Here is a 20,617-nt window from a genome sequence, read left to right as displayed (position 1 = left end):
CGTGCTGAGTAGTTTTTAGCAAAGGCAGTGCCAAAAATGGTAATTCAGGTTTTGAGATAACGGATAGTCCGATTTGAATGATTCATTTTTTTGTATTAACGGAGTGAAGCACTGATTTAATTTTTGCAAGGCAGGTCTAGCTGTTTTGAAGATCGGGTATTATTATAGAGATTTTAATATTGCCTTCTATTAATATTTCGTCTTTATGAAGCTGACAGGTGCGATTGCTTTGAAAAAAAGTTCAAAATTTTCAAAAAAAAACAAAAATTTCGAAAAATTTTGAAGCTTTTAAAATTTTCAAATTACATTACGGAAAGTTTCAGCAATTTGCCTAAGGCACGATGCCATGCACCACTAGTTGTAATTTTAGTGCTCTATATTTCCCATTATTCTGGAGGTTTCATACACGTGTACATCGGCTTTTGATGAGCAGGCCGTCATTGCGTTACATTGGCTCTTGAAAATGCTTGTTGATTCGCGAGGCGTTCGCCTCATCCCATTTGACGCAAAACCCGGCGTGTGCTTGAGTTGAGCATGGGCGATCGATATGTCTCGCATTTACGCGTTTTGCATCAAACATTTACAAAACGAGACGTGTTTGAACAACTGAATAGCCAACCGAGATTTAGATACTGAGAAAAATCTTTTCTGCAAACTATTTTGTTATAATATTCTATTAATTAATGCTATCATTATATTTTTGTAATATATGAAACTATAGGCAAAGCAAGCGGCTTTTTTTGAAAAAAATTAATAGTTACTGAAAAATTTGATTATATTTATTAAGAATGAAGTAATAACAAAAACAGCACAGAAGTATAGAAACAATCTAATCAATCACCCAAATACATTAGCAAACTCATTGATAACAGAGAACTATCGAAGAAGATTGAAAAGAAAAGCGCCACTGGATTTAAGCCATCAACTCTCCTGAAAAAAAAATGGAAATAACTTAATCATTATTTATAAGAAATTATTTAATAAGTAAATATTGTGAATTTTATATCGAAAAAACAACTACTGAGTTGTTTTTTCCAACAAGTCAAAGTAGTATACAATGTACCTTTTCGGCGGACTATTGTAAATCCATTAAATTTACTGAATGTCCTATACTGGACAGTTGTAAATAAAAGAGTTAATAAAAAAAAATTTATTAAGAATAATAATAACTAGTGGGGTGCCTGGCATCGTGCCTTAAGGCAGCAAATTGCTGGAACTTTCCGTACCGTAATTAAAAATCTTGGTATGGAACCCAAAAAAAATTACTCAAAATGTGTAAACATTATTAAAATCTCTATAAAATATCTGATAATTTGATGTACATGTGTCCAATAAACATTTTTGACCGCCAAATGACATTTTTTTAACCTTTTTTTTATTGAGAGTCCATAACCGCTGGACCTGTCTTCCCAAAAATTTAATCAGTTCTTCATCTTGTCAATACAAGTAAAATGTTTTTTGAATTATTAAAATCGGACGCTGCGTTCTCTTAAAAACTGAGTTGCCGTTTTTGGCACTTTTTGCCTCGTATCTTCGGAACGGCTAGACCTGCCAAAAACTAATGTTTTTTGAATTATTCAAATCGGTTGATTGCTGTTCCCGAAATCGTCGACGAAAATTTGTATCCGCACACACACATACATCCATTTTTTTTCTGAAGTATGCCAAAATGTTCAAAAACCTTTGAAACGTAAAGATATATAAAAGTTTTCATTTTGGATATTTTGCGATTACTAATAATGAATAGTTTAATAACTTTGACAAAACAATGAGTTTGAAACTTATTTTATAACTGTATGGAACCCTATATATTAGTTAATCTGTCAATATATAAACATTTTAAATTTTTGAAAATTGTCGGAAGTTTCATTCGTACAGCATTTTTTCTCTCAAGACTAGGACTTATGGTAAAATTATGAATTTTAAATAAACTTATGAAAATAATCATAAATTTTTATTTGTGTAACGTCCGATTATTAGAACTCAATCATAAACCTTGTTTGTAACTTTTTACCTGGGTATGACAGACTCAATAATAATAATACTGACTAAACCTCCACTTTTCTCTTGCAATTGGGATTTCTTACAACCTCCATTCATTATTTTATGGATGAAGGTTGCAAGAAATAAGATCATTCGTTTTCTTTAACTGAGGCCCTTTGCTCTTGCAAGATTGCTGGTGGCGTTCAGAGAAGCCTTCCATGTCGACATCTCTTCCATTAGTGAATTGGTGTAATTCCCTTACTCAAAACTGTTTCAAATTTCAACCGATGCGCACTAAAACGTGGGCACACTAAGAAAACGTCCTTAGTGATTTCAGTCGCGAATAAACTTAATTTAATAAAATTAGGAGAGTAATTTATTTATTAAAACTGAATGCTACAGACGGATGTGTGTATATATATATAAATAAGCCTATGAACGAATGCCAGAAAATAATATTAAAAATGAATATTATTTTTATAGGAAGGAGATTTCATGCATTTGAACACGAATTCAGACTGGATTTGGGAGTGGAGCTCAAGACCCGATCAAGTTCCGCCAAAGTGAGTTTTCGCTAATCATTGAAAAGTTTATTTTTTAATCTTTCATAACACTTATTTATATATTCAGCAACATTTGTGTGTTTGTAATATTTATCCATATTTATTTGCAAATATTTCCTAAACATTTGGAAAAAATAAAAATGACTCGGTAATTATCAAAAGAGAATGATGGTATTTTATTTTGTAAGTCCCGCAATTGAATTATACATGCGTTTAATAATTAAACTTTTGAAGCTTTATATATATATATATATATATATATATATATATATTTAATTTTATTGGTTTCTTAGCACCGCGTATTAATTGTACATTATTTGATATGATATATTTTCATTGATCATAAATTAGAAGCGATTTTGTGATTTTTTCATTAGTTGCTTAGTCCAGTCATTTTAGCTTAAATTAGGTAAGAATTTTGGAATTCGAGATACCCAGCTCTAAGTCTGTAAATACTTGTATATTGACACCTAAAAGTTGTCTCAAAACCTACAAATGATAGGGTGTACGCAACATATGTAGTTTTGAGACAACTTTTAGGTGTCAATATACAAGTATTTACAGACTTACAGCTGGGTATCTCGAATTCCGAGGTGAACTTACTATAATGACTGGAATAACACAGTTAAAATGTAGCTGCATTTAATCAAAAAGTATTTGGTATCACTATGCCTACTCTTGTTAGCTTTAAATTTTGATGTTTTTGCAATTTGCCAATAGACAAAATTTTGTTTTTAAGATCTTTAATTTTTCTTTTCTATTTCCAGAGATTGGAAATTTATCCACCCCAAGCGCAAAACGTACAGCATCCGTCACGCCAAAGTTGGTAAAACTTCTTTGTTCTCAAAGGAAGTCCTTTACACATTGGTTTTGACCAATTTCCTATCATTGTTGATTGGAACTGGTGTTGGGTAAGTGTTCAACAAGTATTAAATGTAGTTGGTGTATACATACTATAGTGAGACTGGTATTAAATATAAAATTACTAAATATCAAGTTTAATTCAATAATTAAATATTGCTTTTATTTTTTGCAGAGTGTGGTTATCACGTCGCGGAATGTTTCTGACCCAAATCACTTTGGACTAAGATTTTCATAAGAATCTTTTTATGGAGAATATTAGAGACTGCTCAAAGTGTTTCATAGGATTGCAAAGAGAATGAGAATTTATTTCACACAGTTTGGACAAGGATTTGTATTGAGTAATATAACAGGATTAAAATGGTTAGAATACTGATGATTTTAAAATAATTATTTTTAGTTATATTTAGCTAAACATTAGTTTATATTACGATAATTTTATTTTTAGTATATGCAGTCACTTCATAGATAAATATGATTATGTTTTTTTTTTCAAATTTCATCACTTTTGCAATTTCCTATGGCATGACTGATCTTTGGTCCAATTTAAAAAGAAAATATTTATGTTATATATATTATTTGTATACAAAGAAAATCAATCAAAAAAATATTTTTGTATTAATTTCTATTAGATTATAGAGTTACAAGCTATTTAAAACATTACTAAATTCTATGTTTCATTTTATCATTTGGACATATGTTGATAATCATATCATGTTAGATTTAGGTGTGTAGTTTAATTATATAATTTTAACGCTTGATGAATATTATATTTAGCCATGATTCAAAATCACAGGTATATTCTATGGACAAGAAATAGTAATTGTGATAAATTAGAAAATGATTAAAGATTGTAGGATATTATGCATACATAGTTTACTTACTAAATTGATAATTTATAACTTTGTAATACTTAATGAATTAACAACTATACATAAATTTTTTGTGCTTTATGATTTTGTTGATTATGTTTCTTTTGTAATTAAAATGTTCAATTATTCAATTATTAGTTATGAATTCTTAAAGAATTTTTAGACCGTATTTTATTAATATGGTTTACGATGTATCTCAATTAAGAATCAGTCATATAAGCACAAGATTTTTATATGAAATGTATTTTATGATATGAATACCATAAATTACGTATTTAATATATTCAAAACTATCGTAGACTAGCATTTGTATGACAGAATTTTTTAAATAATGTGGTGTTTTCATATAAAGATTTGCTAAGATATGGCTTAGAATATTAAGTAACGCTATTTTGTAAACAATTTTTTGATGTGTGTTTTATAAATATTCAGTTTTTTTTGTTTGATACGAGGAAGAGGAAGTTTTTTGATGAATTTATATATTGTACTATATGAAATAAAATTAAAAATACATCCAACATTGCAGTGAACTTATAATTTATAACATATGACTCATTGAAATACTTACTAATTGAATATTTAAAGCTTTTTAAAAGTGTGAATAAGAAAATAAAGTTATACAGTGAAGGCCGGCTGATCAATGGTTATGTGTCTAACAGCTCTGGGTTGGGGCATGATTTGCGTAGTTGTTCGTACATGTTTATGGGCAAGTGATGCTTATATTTGTATAAATAGATTAATTTGTTCTCATTCTTATTTATACTAAACTTTAAATTCTTTAATCTAGGTTACTTTTTTATAATTAGTATAACTATTCACAGTATTATTTATTCTTTACATTTTTTTTTACAATTACTGATTTTGCTCATGAAATTGATTTGTTTCATTAAATTTTTGAAACTGCATTAGGATGAACTAATAATAGCCAAAATGTATCAAAATTAATAATCCTATATTGACATTTCTCTTACAGATATAAAGCAATATTTTCATCGATAGGAGAATTTGTGCAAATATCAATTGGTTCTGAATATTAACTTGCAAACTACTGATAACTCAAACTAATAATAACTTTCAACGTATCGTATGATTTCTTATACATTGTTTATTATTCACATATTTTGATTCAATTTTTGATTCATCTTAGAAGAGATAATATTTGGGTATGAGGATATTTTCAGTACCTTGAAGGCATTTCGAGTGTAATAATAGGTGCAAAATGAAGCAATCGTTTTTAAATTGATCACACTTAATATTGCTATTTTTATAAATAAATTTGTGTACAATCTCTATCATCTACAGTTGCTCATCATATATTAACTTGGATACATTCTCAATATATTTCCAGAGTAATGTGGACTCAAGTTTTTCAAGCAATTTTTGTGATTATGTGGATTGTAAAGCAAAATGTACAAATTTCAGCTACAAGCTCTTGTTACTGTAATTATGAAGATGCTTAACAAGAGTGAGATATAATATTTATTGTTATTGTTAGCTGTTGGCTCACGAATAACTAAATAAATGATGCTGCATCTCAAGTTACATACAGAAACCTTCGCATAAGATTTTTAGTTTTGCTTTACTTCCTTGATTATTCTAAACATATTCATTAGTGAAACATAATTTTGGTATAAACTGTAATCAGATTCATCTCGAGCATTGTACAAATTGATATTGAAGTTTGCGAAATGAAATGAATACATAAAATAACAATGATTATCATACATATTTATTAAAACAAGTTTTTTTATGATGATTTGAAGCCTAATTTTAGTTACCTAACATTAAATTTTTTTGATCAAATACTATAATAAATATATTTATAGCTATAATAAGTTTTCGACAGGGCATTCCATATGATGAATACATCATATTCTAATATTGTCTAGCGGGGGATCCATTACAGTAAATTGATTGCTTGGTTCTTGTACGATATCAATTATATTATAGGAATCTACTATAATACATATTTTTATGCATATTATTATTTTTAATATAATATATATTTTTATGTAATATTATAAGAAGTATATTAAGGGATAATAATATTATTAACTTCCCGTAGGGTAAGTTATTGTAATTGTCTAAAAATCTAAATTGAAAATTTTAACATTTCTTCACGTTTTGAAGATTTCTGAACATTATGGCATACCTCAGGAAAAATGGTTTGAATTCAAATAAATAATTTTAATTTTGTAATTTAGTTTATATAATTCTTATAAATATTATAGAAAATGGCCTTCATTTTAAATTCGATTAAGTATTTATAATAATCTATTTGAAAACGTTCAATATTCCTCGAATATTTTATTACGGTACGGGAAGTTCCAGCAATTTGCCTTAAGGCACGATGCCATTTACCACTAGTTTAAAATTTAAAATAACAAAACAATTTTCTAAACTTTTTGATCAACACACTAGATACCGCCATAATTCGGAACTACTGCTTTTGAAAAGCGCGCCAAATTATACAGTGACACATAAACGCAAACATTACTAGCCCATTTTTGACAGCATATGTGACAGTTTATTTTTCGATATCTTAATACAATAATCAGTGTGCTGAAATGGCAGATAATAATATCAAAAACCTTAATAATCCCTTGCTAAGTGCAAATATAACTGGTTTTTCAATAGAGGATTTTACCCAAAATCCAGTGTTGTTACCTGTTCCACCAAAACCTGTGCTTGTTCAAAGAGGTAAATTGAAACATAACCTATATTATCCATATGTATTATTATGTTTATTCATGAGGTGTTTGTTGTTTTGTTTTTGTTAATTGAAATTCGTTTAAGAGTAATGGGGAATTAATTAAATTTGCGGTATATCGTACATACTATTGCATTGATATTTGTTCATCTTTGAAATTACCTCCACGTTGCAGGTGTTTGAGGCGCGACGTTTAAAAGACAAATGTCTTTTCAATATAAAATACTGTTCAATATTAAATTGTCAATTTATGTCGCTATAAATTGGCGAAAATAGTCTCAAAGTTGTCATGGCATGTTTAAAGGTCATTTTGATACTTTCTATCAAGAATCTGATAAATTTGAAGCAGGGGCGTAGCGGAGCCCTGTATCAAATTTTTTTTTGGGGGCCCCCTCAGGTATGCCAGAATTTTCTCACAAAAATCTTCACTTATCAATATTCAGCTGTCTCTTTTCCGAAATTTCTACAAACTATTCAAATTCAATATACACATTTATTAAATCATTTATGGCGTTTGATAGTTTTTGATAAAGTTTATGTTTCTATGAACAATAATGATCTGACTGCTGTTCCTGTATCATTGAAGTATTTAACTTTTTTAAGAAAAAGTTAATGCTTTTGCCAGAAAATGTTTGTTTACAACGATAGGTCTAGCCGATTCCTTGAAATTGGAAGAATAGTGCTAAAATATTCATAAAAATTTGGAATAAATCTGAGTTCTTATACAAGGAATACAGAGATGATCATAAGATAATACAAATGATACAGAGACAGGTGTTTTGCTAAATGACTTTTCATGATTATTTTTACTTTTGTTATTTGTGAAATAAAATAAAAATTTTCGTCGACGATTTCGGGAACACGGATGAAGCGATTTGAATAATTCAAAAAACATTCGATTCGTATCCATAAGGAGACGTGCTGATTAGTTTTTGGCAAAGGCAGGTATAGCCGTTCCGAAAATATGGGGCAAAAAGTGCCAAAAACGGTAACAAAGTTTTTAAGAGAACGGAGCGTCCGATTTGAATATTTTAAAAAACATTTTACTTGTATTAACAAGATGAAGAACTGATTTTCATGAAGGCAGGTCTAGCGGTTTCGGAGATCTAGTAAAAAAGTAAAAAAAAATGCCATTTGGCGGTCAAAAATGATCATTAGATATATGCACATCAATTTATCAGATATTTTATAGAGATTTTGACAATAAGTATAAATTTTGTTTACATTTCTATGGGTTCCGTACGAGTGTTTATCCGTTAGACGGCGACGCGGCGCTTACGTGCTTTGATATTTCGTCTCGAAGCGATACGATTGCTTTGAAAAAAAAGTTCAGAATTTCCAAAAGGTCTTGTTTTTTCAAAAAAGTAAGTTTTTGTCAAAAATTTATAGTTTCTCAAAAATCTAATTTTTTCAGAGTAAATTTTTTTCAAAAACGTTATCTTTTTTAAAAAAAATTTTTTGTACGGGAAGTTCCAGCAATTTGCCTTAAAGCACGATGCCATGCGCCCCACTAGTTATTATTAATATTTGCTTACGGACGTTGGGGGCTTCCCTGGCTCGGGGGCTCCGTATATTTGATACGGCTGATACGGCGGTAGATACGCCTTTGATTTGAAGACAACTGTGTAATATTATATGTATATCACATTTTATTTGCTCCAAAGTTCCTCAATTACTGCGCAAAACAATTTTAATTTTGAACTGCTTTATTTATTATATTTACATTTTTATATAAAAGTTTAGATGGGATGATTAAAAATATATCTATATTCTGAGTTTGTGCGTATATATTACATATTTTATTCATGGTAACTCTATTAGAGCAATTTGTACTTTTGTTGAATCAGAATACATGCTCTGCCATATATACTTATGTATATATATATAAAGATTAAACTTAATTATTAAAAATGCTACTGATTAATTCTTGATAATATAATAATGTTATATAAATACTTACATACCAACAAAATATTTAATATTATTGTTAGAAATACCTGTTATGGTATTTTTAAAATTAATAGTTAGTGACTACAACATTCTTGTTCCATTGCAAAGCAATATTACTCGAACTAATTCTAATAAATAATTTTGTTACAATAATTTGATTAAATCATATATAATATAATAAAATATTTTCTTAATGTTAGTGTTAAATACTTGTAAATAAATAAGTCTTAGTTAAAAGTCTGATGTAAAAATCATAACTATTTTAAAGCTAAATAGTCTTTAGGCCTTGAATTGAAACTTACTAATAAAGTAAAACATACACATTACGTCTTTTGTGTTCTGCTTAATTTTTATTTGAAAGCCGAGTCTTATCTTGTGATGTAACAATAAAATTTGCGCGACTATTAGGAAAAAGTACGACCATAGTACATATTTTATGAATCATTATAAATTAAATTATTGAAATGTTTAACTATGACATATCATAAACTTTAGATTTTTTGTTCGACGTTGAAACATAATTTTGAAATGTTTATTTTCAACCAAATAGTCGAAATAATAAGCTGTGAATAATTAACAATTTTATATACGTTTTGACACTGTATATGTGTCGACACTGTATATGTAACGTGCCGAATGATGACACACGCTCAGTGTCGAAACGTACATAATGAATAGTTAATTATTTTGCTTATTATTTCGACTATTTGGCATGCAAATTAGTCCAGTCATTTAAGCTTAAATTTGGTAGGAATCTTGGAATTCGAGATACCTAACTGTAAGTCTGTAAGTACTTGTATATCGACACCTAAAAGTTGTCTCAAAACCTACATCTGGTAGGGTGTACGCAACATATGTAGGTTTTGAGACAATTTTTAGGTATCAATATACAAGTTTTTACAGACTTACAGCTGGATATCTCAAATTCCGAGGTGAAGTTACTATAATGACTGGACTAAATGAATATTTCAAGAATATGTTTCTACATCTAACAAAAAAATAAAAAGTCTATGTCATAGTTAACTTAAAAACATTTTTTTCAAAAACAACATAAATTTGAGGTTATTTTCAAATCATAAAAATGCAATCTTTTTTTTTTATATACACAATTGCAACCCTCCAAGTAATTCAAAATGAAAAAAATGATTAATAATCTATAATGATGTCGTAATGGCATATAATATAATTAAGTAAAACTTTTTTTTTGACAATATGGAAACTGTTTGAAAAAATGATAATTTTTTTTACCACTTATTGAGTTTCACGAATTTTATAAAAATAGTAAAAAATGAAATTTAGGAATGAGGCTAGTATATGCCAGAGAGAAGTCTATAAAGAAGATTCTCTGAAAATTTGAAGTAAATCGGCACAGTAGAAATCGAGAAATCGTGGACATAAAAAAGACAGTTTTGAGAAAAATGGATTTAAAGTTTTGCAAGAGAAAGAAATAGAAGCGGATTGTCATGGTCAAACAGCTGTATCTCCAAAAATAATTTAAATTTTAAAATATCTTCTCGTACGCATATTCTTGAATAGTTAAACTTTGAAAATATGAAACAAAAGAATTTTTGATTTTTTGAATTTCTACACTAGAATACCTCCTTAAAAAAACTTAGTATTCAGCGTCATCTTTGATAATTTTTATATCTAATATTTTATGTTTAACACCAAAATTTGACTGGCATATTTTCGATATTTGACTGGTATATTTTCGATATTTTGTTCAATCTAATAATACGACGTATGTCTACCAATATTCAGTAAATTTTAAATCCTTGCTCTTTCTCCTCGGTATGCCGGCAAATCCCTTGATGCACGTTTACGCTTGAGACACGCAAGAACACCCAAGACAACTAGCACGACCAAAGCAATCAGTAACAGAATTCCGACGACTATCAATGCTATAGATGCCGAATCTAAATAGATATCTGAAATTAAAAGTACATAATTATTTATTGAATTTTATAATTAGTTTATAACAGATTTTTTTATATGCGCTATTCAGAATTTTAAACGCGAAGGCACATACACGGCGATCTACGAACATGTACACATATTACAGGCATTTATAGACTATTCTGTGAATACGTATAATATTATTAGATGTGTAATAGTTATTGTATTATTTAGAATTGAAAATTGTTAGGCTGGAAAATGGTTATTATCAAAAATTATGTGATTTTCCTAAAGTATGGGCACAGGCCAGGATAGTCAACCTCTATTTACAGGCTTTATAGTCGAAGAGCCAGTGAACTATTTGACTAACCTGTTTTCTCAAAGCTAGTAGTTTTTTTAATGATGACTATTATGTGACTATTATGTACTCTTCTGGCAGACCCTTGCACCCGTCAGAATGGGCTGGCTGTTTACATATACTTTCTGAACAGTTAAATACAAATACACCCTCAAAATTTGAGCCTTGTGGGAGCAGGTTATGACATTTTTTTTTTACATTTTCAAAATTGAAGGCATGATGACGCAATCGCAGAATGACTGCCAGAACGGCACTTTCTTAATGAACCGATAATAAAATATCATTGAAAAAATTACTAGCTTTGAGAAAACAGGTTAGTCAAATAGTTCACTGGCTCTTCTACTATTACCATCATGACATGTTTATCTCCTGAAATCATTGCATTTATCTAGGATCAATTTGAAACTTTTTATTTTATTTTAATTTGATTCTGCCATCTGTATATATAATTACATTTAGCAGAGAATGCTGACAAGTTGTTTACAATTTGTGATTTACAAATTAGTAGATACCCCCAGTGGCGTATCAACTAGAGCTAATATAATTAAAAAAAAAACTAAAAACAAAAGGGGGAAAAACAATAAAATGTAGTAAAATGAAAGTATTAAAGTTAATTAAATTATATTAGGTCTCCGGGTATTTTTTTAATTTGAAAAATAAAATTAGTTTTGTAATAATTTGGAAAGTGTTGCCAATAACCTTTCAACATCTTGTTGTGCCACTGTCTCCAGAATTTTGGCGGTACACAATGCTGTTGCAGTTTTTAGAACGTTTTTTTTTTTCATTTTAAACATTAACATTAGTGTTTTCAGCAATTTTAGGCGATTTCTCTGCACGAAATTTGTAAGATCAGCAGGTATAACTGAGTTTGATTTGTTGTATGTAATTTTTTTTATAGAAAACTTTCAATATCCAATTTTTTTTCAAGGAGCAGTGTCTTTCATGGCGGTAAATCATATCAAATATTATATATTTCTTTCTTTTACTTTTAGTTTTACAAAAGTTGCCCCTTTATTAAGTATTGACCTCAGCCGATAGTAAAGAATTGATTTTAAATTTCAAAAAGAAAATAATTTTATATTTTGAAAGTTGTGGGTTATGTAAAGCAAATAAAAGCAAAAATAACTGAGCAAAAACCTAAAACTAAGTATAGTGAATATACTAATTGTGATTAATGTGTATCTTGGTTTTATAATACCTAAAGCTTTTTGTTCTAGAACTTCTTATTACATGTGGTATTTAGATTCTCAAAAATATTCCTAAAGAAAATCATTGTAGCCTAAAGTGATTATACACCGGTGAATTAATTTAACTGACACTAGTAACTAACTAACATTAAGAAATGTATAAAAATATGTCTCAAAATACAGTAATCGGCGTGAACTAGCGTATTATTATAGAAATCGTATTAAGCGTGTTTGTCAGAAAAATTATATTCTATAAGCCATTGGGATCTAGTTTTGATCCCCGTTTCATATTTTAGTGAGATGCTTTTTTTAGTGAGGTCGTTTTTTCTTGAGCCTTCTTATATGGATCTAACATCATATTCTTCTGGGTGATGGAAATCCGTGTTTAGTTGAAGCACTTTCTGATAATGTGATTAATCGATAACTGTTGTCGAAAAGTTCACTTATCGGTAATTTCGAATAATGGGCACTATAAATTTCTGTTGATCTATGAGCATTGTTTTTTCGACGCTATATAACAAACTCTCTTTTATTTCATATCTGTCAAAATTGAAATGTCATATCGGGTTCACTTTTGGGGTACATTATATATTTTCAGTATAATTGCATTTTATTACTAAGTGTGTGTTCAAGTTATTTGACATCACGCCGATTCGGGGGATTAGTTCATTTCCAATGATGCAATAAATCAAAGGTTATGTTGCACGTTTTTTTAAAAACAAACAGGACAGAAAATATTTTTTGGATTTTGGGAGCAAAGCAATACATTGTCGGAGGTTAGTCGTAATTTGTAAATTATAATATAAATAAATATATATATATATATATATATAAATATATATATATATATATATATATATATATTAGGGTGGTCCTTAATATGGACATTTTCGAAATTCCTTGCTCCCAAGAGCTCAAATGGTTCTAAATTGATAAAAACAATTCTCTGAAAGTTTTAGCTCTTAATATTGTCGTTTAGATAGAGCGCAATTCAATCAAAGTTTTGTATGGAAATAGCATGAAAAATTTTTGAAGAGCGTCGAATTTTCAATAAGAAATAACACAAAATTTCACTTTTAATTCATTTGTCGCTAAGCTATACTTAAATTTTTTTTTTAATTTTCAAAATTTTTTTCATGCAATTTCCATACGAAGTTTGATTGAATTGCGCACTATCTAAAAGTTAATATTAAGAGCTAAAACTTTCAGAGAATTGTTTTTTATCAATTTGGAACCATTTGAGCCTTAGGGAGCAAGGAAATTCGAAAATGTCCATATTAAAGACCACCCTAACAAATTAATGAATTAATTCTAGAGCCGAAAAAATTAAAAAAATCGGGTACTTTTTGAACACTTCATATAGTGCATGTCAATTTCATTCATAGTACAATTACTATAGAACTGCTTAAAAACGCTGATTCGAACATATACATGGTGCTTGAAACGTACAAAATAAATATTTAATTTATTGGTTTTCTTATCTTCAATGAATTGCCTATAATGAAAATAATTGATCACAGTGAATTCTTGTTAATGATGTGATCGAGTTATAAATACTGATGCTATACACGAAAAAAATATTAATTTTAATCTAGTACCGTTCATTATGGATTCGTTCATATTACAAAAGTATAAGTAGTTAATTAAAGTTAATTACCTGAGACATCGACAGTGTAGGAATTTTGGTTTCCGGCTACATCCGTAGATGTTAGTACAACTCTTGGATTACAACAAGAGGCACTGTAAAATGCTGAAACTTGCTCTTTGGTACCAGCACTGTACGAGCTGGTAACTAAGCCTTTTGGCACTGATCTCAAACTTAACAAACCTGGAATAAAGATTTTCGTACTGATTAAATAACTAAAATTTCATTTCCACAGTGAAATTCCTTTTCTAAACATTTTTATTACATGCATTTGAAATTTATTTATTTTGTGCAAATGTTGCAATGTTATGCCACCTTCTCGACATTATGCTGCTTTTTATAGCAATGTCTCAAAGACATTATTTAAGAAATGTTAATATTATATGCTGTTGCAAGAGCTTTATTGTGAACGTGTCTAATCGTAAGCAAATTTTACTTTGAAGTAATTTTAGTAAATCGCTTTTGACATACCGCTGTCGTAATCCCTTGCACTAATTTGCAAAGTCCATATTGCACCTGAACAACGATCATATTCCAACTTTCCTTCACATCTGCTACCATAAGTATATTCCAGTGTTGGTCGTGTGGTGTCATGCGAACCACCTAAGGTCGAAACCTGTAAGATGTAATAACAATATTTTATAAACCCAACCAACTCAGTGTAAGGCGGCATACATTTATCACGTGAGCCAGTTTTTAAGGATTTTTGGACCCCCCTCCCTCTTTGTGATACATGGTGATATTTAAAATTACCCCCCTCCTCGACCAAACATCACGTGTATTTTTTGGTACGTGAAAAAACTGTAAATCTTTTGAATTTTTTTTGAAAATATTTGAACTTTTTTTATGTTTGTTTATCATATATAACGATTCTGAATGACCGTAAATGTCGAGAAAGTATAATTAGAATTATTTTTTGAGAAAACTCAATTTTTGTTCAGAAAATCAAGATTAATCATGTATATTGGAAAGAAACAAAATCATTACAAAACCGCACTTTTTGCTTTCGATGTTCAAAGTTTGTTTGAAAAAACTATCATGAAGTATGTTGCTGATAAGCAAGAAAATTAAATGGAACTTCTATTCGCAGTTTTAACTATATTAATATAATAGAATGCACATGCACGAAGTATGAAGGGCCAGGCCCAGTTTAAAAAATAAATATCATTAGCAGGCTAACTAGCCCTTTCGCTACCTTCAGTATGCCGACCATTGCTTTAAGGTATATCACTCTGAGTTAAATTATTGAGAATTCTCAATTGTTATTATAATTTTTTAGTTTTTTAGAAGTGTAATTTTCAATGTTTGAATACATTGTCATCGATAATAATTATATAATCTCAGAATATGTTATTGTGCTTGGTTCGTTCAGTTGCGTTACTGGGGGGCACGCTGACTCGTATAGCAGTAAGGAAAGAGTTAAATAATACTACTAAGTATTCAACTCTTTTTCTATTTTTTATATATTCACACCGATTCCATCCTGAACATCAGCAAATTTTTGGCCGTACTTAAAAAATGTCTAAATCGTTGCCAATACATTGATTGGGCATCCGGGTATGAAGTAATTAACAAATATTAAAAATTTATTTTACTAACCTGTAGAAGCGCCGATTTTGTGGTTATATCACCTTGAGCATTTGCCCTAAATGTTAATCGGTCGACTAAGCCTTCTTGAGCACCGGGCTTTACTTGAATAAATACCAAAACGTTCACTGTTTGTCCAGGTTGTACGTACATTCTACAAATAAAATAAATATTTTCGTAATTTAAAATTACTACCACTAAAACTTTTAAATAAAATATTTTAAAAACTTCACCTGTCGGGTTGAATTCCTTGCAAAAAACTTTCTTCGTCGCTGCATGAGAAGAAATATAGTACGGCAAAATTTCTTTGGTTTGTAACTTCAAATTCCACCTTGAAAAATTAGAAATATGATATAAATTAGAATCATTGAAAGAGATTTTTTGATAGGTCGTTAGGCTAAATATTAGTAGGTATTCAACAAAATCGATTTTGATTTTTTTTGTATATTTGATCATTGTTGTATATTTTGAACATGGATGATGAAATATGAGTCGATTAGTGATTCAGAACGTGTTAAATTTTATCATTTCCACTTACTTGTCCTCGTGATTGAGGCGTCAAAATCAATTTAGTATTTTGACCAACTTCAATCAAAGTTGGACTAGCCAGTTGTACTTGATTTTTCGTTACATATGATAGTCTAGAGATATCAGCTCCTGCAACAATTAATAATAATAATTAGTAGTAAGATATAATGTACATATGAATATAATACTTTCATCATGGTATCTTACCATTGTCATCTTTTCCCATTAATCTGACATAAAAATCTGAATCCGGAAGTTTTTCAGCAGCCAAAACAACTTCATCATCTGTTAGTTTTCCCTTCACTACCGAAGAGTTCGAAGATCTTGAAAAAAAAATATACATAAATATTTAAAAAATAATAAAAATAGGCCTTGATTTTCTGGAGATATTAAGTACAATACGATCTAAAATTTATTACAAAAGTTTTTTTTGTGACTTACGTATATGGCAAATTGGTAATTTCTCTTCCTGTGCTATCCACGATGGAGACGCCACCTATAGATTCTAAAGGTCCTCGTATTTTAATCGAAGTACGGGAGATCCATTTGTTTCATCTGTAATTGTAAAGATAAAATTATTTTTTTAGTATGCACCTAAAATAAAAAAGCTTTAATCTAATTCGGACAAAATGCGTTTATAAAACTAAAACCGCGTAACATTTTAGTTTTTATTTAAAACTTGCACATTTCGTGCGTACGTTTGCTTTACATTGTAGCTCTCTGAAATCATACATGTTCTTAATTAGTTTATACATAATTAAATTTATCTAATCATATACATATTACGCTTCTGACAATAAAGGATGATAAGGAAGTTGTATAAAAATGTGTACTAACTGGTTATAAGCATGCGTAATTGTTGTTAAATGTTTTGGTAAATATTTTCATCTTCTGATGTCATAGATAGATTTTATCAGAGCACGCGCCTAAGTTCAAGGTTTTCGATTCAAATATGCAATTACTCAAATTATTATCAATTTAATTGTGCTATTATTTGGAAATTGAAAATAGTACGTAATTTTAAATTTCATCAATATTGGACATATTTTGTTGAAAGCATTTCATCTCAGAGGTTTAAATATGTGACTATATGTTTGTAAAAGCATAGAAAAGGGCACAGCTTAATTGTTATGGTAATTTAAATTATTCCTTTCCACTACTTTGTAGTAGAGCATTTTTTGTTTAACTACTAAGAATTATTTGTTTAACGCTATTTGTTTCAGACTTATCCTAATGTTTCAGGCAGCCCATCGGTTAACCATTCTCCCATGTATAGTGATTATATTATAGATTGAAATAGTTATATGTGTATTTCGCAGCAATTCTCTCGAAAAGCAATTTTACTTGATCACGTGGGTTTTGTTGTAACATATAAAACCATTCTTAGATATACTGCGCTGGTGCCTACTTCATTAAAGGAGAATGTCTTATTATAGATGTCATCTCACTAACTAAAGCATATTTATTGTGAAATACGACATATAATAGGCGATTTGATCACAATAATTTTTTTTTATATAATTTTTTTTTAAATCTTTTATACTAGAGCATAAAGAGCTTTTTGAATAAGTTACCACATTTTCTTGCTTGCATGATTTCTCAAACATTTTTCTTGACACACAGAATTACACATTTTCATTATAGAATAAATTAAGATGAAAAAAATTCACCCCTATCGCTTTGGAAAACACGAAAACCGCAAAACAATTTCATTGATTTACTATTGTCCACTATTGGCATATATTTGAACTTATAGGCCTATAGACCTATATTTCATAAATCAAAGCTTTAGTATTTATTCCGATTTTTTTTGCATATACCCATTAATAAAATGTTTTCACAAATTTAAAAAAAATACTGTAAAAATCTTATCCAAACGCCCATAATTTAATTTGTTATCTGTTGTTTACATATAATTAAAATAAATTAAACATTAAAATTAATTTTTATAAATTTCTGATAAATTAATCACACTTTATAATTGATAATTATTTTTATTTATATTTTTATATTTTTATTTACTTACGATTATTAAATAACTTGTAATTAAGGATATTATATATTTAGGGCTAATCTTATCAGATTTTTTTTGTCATGATAAATTTTGACCTATGTCATTATTATATAGTTAAGACATGTGATAGCACATTCGACACATAGGAATTTTTTTTTTTAAATTTCAATGTCTTGATGTAACTTTTAATTATAGCCCGAGCTGATAAAGTTCTCAATTATTGTTAACGAGTTTTTATATGTATGTTGTGAAGTTCCAAAAATTTGTACAACTTTGGCCTTATACAAGTTTATACTGTATAAATTATTAGATCTTAATATATCTGCACATTGGGGTGAGTTATTTTATAGAAACCACAAAAATCGAAAAGACAAAAATGATTATTTTATAACTTTACTTTTGAAACATTCTGATGTTTAAATACCTTGAAAGAAAACAAAGTATGTTAAAAACATTTAACTTGTATTGACTGTCAGAAGAATTGATTAGTGTTTTTGGTAAAGGATGATGTAGCGGTTCGGAGACATGAAGCGGAGAAATATAAAACCATCAAATTATTTGATTTTTATAGACATATTGATAATGTGCATAATTCTAGGTACTATATTTTTCAATTTTCTACTAAAACTGAAGATTTTAAGAACTCACTTCAAATAAATGATTTTAACTTTTCATGAGTAACATCAATATACTCTAAAGCCATTCTGTTTTCACATGCAAATTATTTTATAACTTACATTTAAAATTGACACTAATCGTAAGTGACCAATTTTTACTTAATTTCTTAAATAGAGAATTGAAGGTTTTTTATCATCATTCAAAGCTTTTCAAATCCTTCTTATTATTAACTATTGGCGAAAAAATATTGGTATTAAATTTTTCAATCTTAATCAGGAAATCTCATTAAAATGAAAAAAAAAATCATTGTAAAAAATTCTAAAGTTTGGGCCGTCAGATTAGATCCACCTTGGCCAAGTTAGATATCAAGCAGTGTGATATCAAATTTGCTCTTGAGGAAATCATTATTGTTTCATCATACTTTGGAGAATAATTAACTGATGAGTTGCTTTTATGAAACATTAGGTTAAGTTTTAAACAAACAGTTTTATAGTTTAAGTAATTCTGAGTAGTGTGTCTGTTCTGTTATGAAGCAGAGAAAAACACCACCATTTTACTATTGACATTAAAACTTTTTGACTTCATAAATTTTGGTATTTTCTGTGTCGTATTGCCTGGTAACGATTCAAAATTGCGCATAAAAGAAATGAGTCATTGTGTATGTAGTTGAAGATAACATACTGAAATTTTGTATAAATATTTTTAAGCGAATAATTAATTTTTTATGACAGCATATTTGAGATTAGCGCGAAACCATTAATTTTGAAAATGTGACGCATTTATCTGAGCCTGGGTGGTGACGTTGCTTTTTTTCGTACTTTTCGTACTCTATTGATAATGATTTTAAATTGGGAAGAATTTAGTATACGCACTAATTATATTCTGTATATATAATATATAATATATATATATATATATCGAAATTCTTCCTATATTAGTATATGATATTTACCAAAATAATAACGTTTTACTGATGCAATTTTTGTTGCAATCTCACATATAATAACGAAATTATTTCAATGGATTGCGTTATATATTTGGTTGGCGATAAGGACATATTCATTATTACAAATATTTATCATTATTTTTCTAAACCCATTTGGGAACTTCAAATCATAACGATTATACTGTATGGACTACTTACACAGTACAGATCAATATGAAATTTTCTTATAAAATATTACGAGATTTTCTTTGTATTCGTTACAAATTACGTAGCATTTTCAAATTACAAGGTTGTAAAAACACTTGTTCTTGCTCGTATTAGTAGTAATGAGTAGAATCACGTAATGCTTTTTTCAATAATTGGTTACGCCAAGAAATAGTTTGAAAAAGGGGCCACTTTGGCATATTTTCAATGATATCTCGGCCATAAGGTGAGATATTAGGTTGTCAAATATCTCCCGTCCGCTTTTTTGCTCTTGGTTTATAATACAAAAAGGCGGAAGGGAGATATTTGACAACCTTATATAAAGTTGAAGTTTGGTATATAGGATGTTTTTCAAAAAGACCTTCAAAATGGCGTATACATTATTCAAATATAAGGGGTGTTAGTCGATTATGTATGGCAATGCGCCACATCCTTGTGCGTTGTGATTATTATGTACTCGACTGGCAGACCCTTGCAATCGTCAAATGGGCTGGCTTTTTACATATGCTTTCTGAACAGTTTAAAAGAATACACCCTCCAGATTTGATTTAGCTTATGGGAGCAAGTTATGAAAAAATTTTTTTGACAATTTTCACAATTGAAGGGATGATGACGCAATCGCGGTATGACTGCCAGAATGGTACATTCTTAATGTGTCGCTAATAAATTATCATTCACTGGCGCTTAGACTAATA

General features: G+C 28.9%; 3 protein-coding genes across 3 annotated transcripts in view; 2 read left to right on the top strand and 1 right to left on the bottom strand.

Annotated features, from left to right (window-relative positions):
- Nucleotides 1–3,808, top strand: part of LOC113376746 (BCL2/adenovirus E1B 19 kDa protein-interacting protein 3) — a 53,740-nt gene extending 49,932 nt beyond the window's left edge. Inside the window, exons 4-6 of the mRNA XM_026616786.1 lie at nt 2,467–2,546; nt 3,314–3,457; nt 3,583–3,808. Of these exons, the coding sequence (XP_026472571.1) occupies nt 2,467–2,546; nt 3,314–3,457; nt 3,583–3,634 (276 nt within the window). The 3' untranslated portion in view covers nt 3,635–3,808. The remainder of the gene's footprint in view (nt 1–2,466; nt 2,547–3,313; nt 3,458–3,582) is intronic.
- Nucleotides 3,809–6,825: 3,017 nt separating this feature from the next.
- LOC113378581 (SEC23-interacting protein-like) overlaps nt 6,826–20,617 on the top strand; it is a 93,667-nt gene continuing 79,875 nt past the window's right edge. The window contains exon 1 of the mRNA XM_026619125.1: nt 6,826–6,979. Coding sequence (XP_026474910.1) covers nt 6,847–6,979 — 133 coding nt within the window. The 5' untranslated portion in view covers nt 6,826–6,846. The remainder of the gene's footprint in view (nt 6,980–20,617) is intronic.
- On the bottom strand, nt 10,529–15,978 carry LOC113378582. The gene is made up of 5 exons (XM_026619126.1): nt 15,846–15,978; nt 15,625–15,766; nt 14,497–14,641; nt 14,038–14,208; nt 10,529–10,867 (listed from the first exon to the last, which is right to left on the bottom strand). Exons 2-5 carry the CDS (start codon nt 15,763–15,765, stop codon nt 10,707–10,709), a joined length of 618 nt encoding a protein of 205 aa, XP_026474911.1. The 5' UTR covers nt 15,766; nt 15,846–15,978; the 3' UTR covers nt 10,529–10,706.

Source organism: Ctenocephalides felis, unplaced genomic scaffold (assembly GCF_003426905.1).
Source record: "Ctenocephalides felis isolate EL2017-DRISC unplaced genomic scaffold, ASM342690v1 CF-g0.4_SCAFFOLD_01886, whole genome shotgun sequence".
NCBI lineage: Eukaryota > Metazoa > Arthropoda > Insecta > Siphonaptera > Pulicidae > Ctenocephalides > Ctenocephalides felis.
The sequence above is the reverse complement of the archived record's forward strand: the minus strand, read 5'-3'. Positions and strand labels throughout refer to the sequence as shown.

Coding starts and splice junctions, on each gene's coding strand:
- LOC113378582 (XM_026619126.1), bottom strand. CDS start 15,765: ATGTACGTACAACCTGGACAAACAGTGAACGTTTTGGTATTTATTCAA. Junction 14,642..15,624: donor CAAAATCGGCGCTTCTACAG/GTTAGTAAAATA, acceptor TACATCTTACAG/GTTTCGACCTTAGGTGGTTC. Junction 10,868..14,037: donor CTACACTGTCGATGTCTCAG/GTAATTAACTTT, acceptor TTTTAATTTCAG/ATATCTATTTAGATTCGGCA.